The 2,988-nt window shown below is 39.4% G+C and overlaps 1 protein-coding gene across 1 annotated transcript in view; it reads right to left on the minus strand.

Annotated features, from left to right (window-relative positions):
• Positions 1 to 2,988, minus strand: part of LOC106884215 (leucine-rich repeat-containing protein 9) — a 122,376-nt gene that overhangs the window by 47,214 nt on the left and 72,174 nt on the right. The window contains exons 20-21 of the mRNA XM_014935467.2: positions 1,971 to 2,102; positions 635 to 901 (exon numbers count right to left, since the gene is read on the minus strand). Coding sequence (XP_014790953.1) covers positions 635 to 901; positions 1,971 to 2,102 — 399 coding nt within the window. The remainder of the gene's footprint in view (positions 1 to 634; positions 902 to 1,970; positions 2,103 to 2,988) is intronic.

Consider the following 2,988-nt stretch of genomic DNA (forward strand, 5'->3'; position numbering starts at 1 on the left):
CATGTTATAATTGCATACTTTATTCCTACATATGTTTCAAAGGATTACAACCTGTGTGATCCATAGGGATCTTTGATATTAAAGTTGTAACCTTCTCATCAGGGAAAGCATGGGAATCATCTTAAACGTAAGACATTATGACCGAATCAGTCATAATGTCTTACGTTTAAGATGATTCCCATGCTTTCCCTGATGAGAAGGTTACAATTTTAATATCAAAGATCCCTATGGATCACACAGGTTGTAATCCTTTGAAACATATGTAGGAATAAAGTATGCAATTATAACATGCGTTTTCTCCATTCCTTAAATTCTTATATATATATATATATATAGAGAGAGAGAGAGAGGGAGAGAGAGAGGGAGAAGAGGAGAGTGAAGCAGATAGGAATTGAAAGAGAGCAAGTGAAAAGGAAACTGCATGGAAGTAATGGAAAAGCAGAAAGGAAAGAAAGGAAGAGAAGCAAAGGAATGTGGAGAGGGAAGAAGAGAGTCAAAGAGAGTGAGAATAAGAGATGCAGGGATGGGGGAGGGGTAGAAGAGAGAAAGAAAGGAGGGAGAAAGAGTGAGAGAGAGAGAGACAGAGATAGACAGACAAATAGTAAGTGCGTTACAAGTGAGTTTCATTGACAACCTTTAAAAACATTTGTTCCTCAGTGATATCCATGGTTTGAAACACACATTTGCTGGACTCCACTAAGACTTGGGCTTTATTGTGCAGACTCAATATTCTTGGAGTCCTGATATCCAGGCGAGACCGGCGCTTTAGCAGAGCCAATCGTGTCTGGTAGCGTTTGGTAAGAGCCGTCACACGCTGTCTCTCATCATTGCTTACTTCTATGCCGTTGATAGCTTCGAGATTTTTCAGGTAGAAAAGTAGCTGAATACGTAAATCAGAGGGCTGAAATGATGGTAAAGGAATCATGAGATGGTTTAGAAAGGAATAAAACTGAATATGTTGGCCCTGTATGGCTCACGTACATGTATGGGATTCCTTTTAGTGTGATAGTATGTGCATGTGTGTGTGTTTATGTCTGTGTGTGTGTGTTTGAGTTTGTGTTTGTGTTTGTGTGTGCATGTGTGTGCGCATGTGTGTGTGTGTATGTATGTTGCATGTGTGTGTGCATGCATGTGTATATTACTAAATTGATATTCACTACTGACCATATCTCCACCCATGATTATAAATCACTGCAATCACCTCTGTTCCATCTTTAATCATCTGTCACAGCAATCACCTCTGTTCCATCTTTAATCATCTGTCATTCAACTTTTGCATTCTCATGAACCGACACACTCACCCTACCTACTCCTCTGCTCCTATACTCCCTTATATTCACCTTCCGTACCTTGATGATAAGTCCTGACACCTCATCACTACTACCTTCTTTCCCTTTCACCTAGAGTAGCCGTTTATTTCCTCTATAGCAAGACACTGGTTCCTATCCCTCAATCAGGATTTTTAACCTCTCAATATCGAGCACAAAACCACCACCCACAGCACCACTTGTTTATGACAACCCATCAAAGGTGACGACAGCATTGATTCAAGACATTCCTCCTCCTCCTCTGCCTCCAGCACATTGCTTCTCATGGGAGAAGACATGGCTGACAGGACCGATATGAGATAGGCAGATCCTGTGGCATTGGGGGCACTGAAAATGACCCTGAACAACAGCTGCAGGGGGTTGATGTAAAGGTTAAATGCTAAAGTGTAAATCAAGGACTTAACATGTTATCTAGTCTGCATTCAGTTTCAAAACGCTCTACTCCAGCATCACACACTGACCTCCATGCCTTCCAATTATCAGCCTGGTGCGCCACTCCCACTCAATCAAACAAACAAACATTGTACAAACAGTCGCACCTTCATATTTGTTTTGTTGGTTGGTTATGGGTGACAGGAGGGATGGATGTGGTGCATAGATAATGTAATTTTAAAAAAATGAAGAATTATATTTCATATATACCTCATGCCAATGGTTGTAAGAGACATTCAGTTTGTGGAGATTAATGGCATTCTGCTTCAGAACATTGAGAGAATAACTGAAATCTATCAGGCAATTCCAGCTTAAATCAAAATATTCCAAATTTGGTAGATTCTGAAAGACAGATGATATTTGTCATATTTGTCAGAGTAAGCATATATACAAATATATATATAATGTGTGTGTGTGCATGTTTGTACGTGTGTATCTGTCTGTCTGTCTGTCTATCTATCTATCTATCTATATATATATACAGGGGTTGGACAAAATAATGGAAACACTTAGCATCATAATTTTGAAATATTTATAAAACCGTCAAAAGCTTGTTTATTTTTATGTTTTTTGATTTATTATCAGTGTTGCTTAATATGTTTTGCTAAAATTGCTGTTTCTTTTCAGATATCATCAGAAAAAGGTAATTAAAATTCATTAAAATCACAGATCTATCGGACTTCCAAAGAGGTCAAATTGTTGGTGCTCGTATGGCAGGCACTAACATAATGAAAACAGCTGAAATGTTTGGTGTATCAAGAAGTACTGTCTAGAAAGTAATGACAGCTTTGAGAAAGAGGGAAAAACTTCCTTGTCGAAACAAAACTCCGGAAGAAAACCCAAACTTTCAGATAGGGACTGTCGGACTCTTATGCGAATTGTTAGAAAGGGTCACAAAAGTACAACTCCCAAAATTTCTGCAGAGCCTAATGACCACCTCGGGAACCCAGTTTCCACAAAACTGTTTGCCGGGAGCTTCACAAAGCCAGATTTCACGGGAGGGCTGCAATCAGAAAACCACTACTTTCAAGACAAACGTTGCAAAGTGTTTAGAGTGGAGTAAAAACCTACAGAATTGGTCCCTAAAGCTGTGGAAGAATGTTATTTTCTCAGATGAGTCATCCTTTACCTTATTTCTGACCACCAGCCAAAAGAAACATTTGACCCTGACTGCCTTCTTCCAACTGTTAAACATGGAAAAGGATCTGTGATGATCGGAGGGGGGGGG

This window comes from Octopus bimaculoides, chromosome 9 (assembly GCF_001194135.2).
Source record: "Octopus bimaculoides isolate UCB-OBI-ISO-001 chromosome 9, ASM119413v2, whole genome shotgun sequence".
Taxonomy (NCBI): domain Eukaryota; kingdom Metazoa; phylum Mollusca; class Cephalopoda; order Octopoda; family Octopodidae; genus Octopus; species Octopus bimaculoides.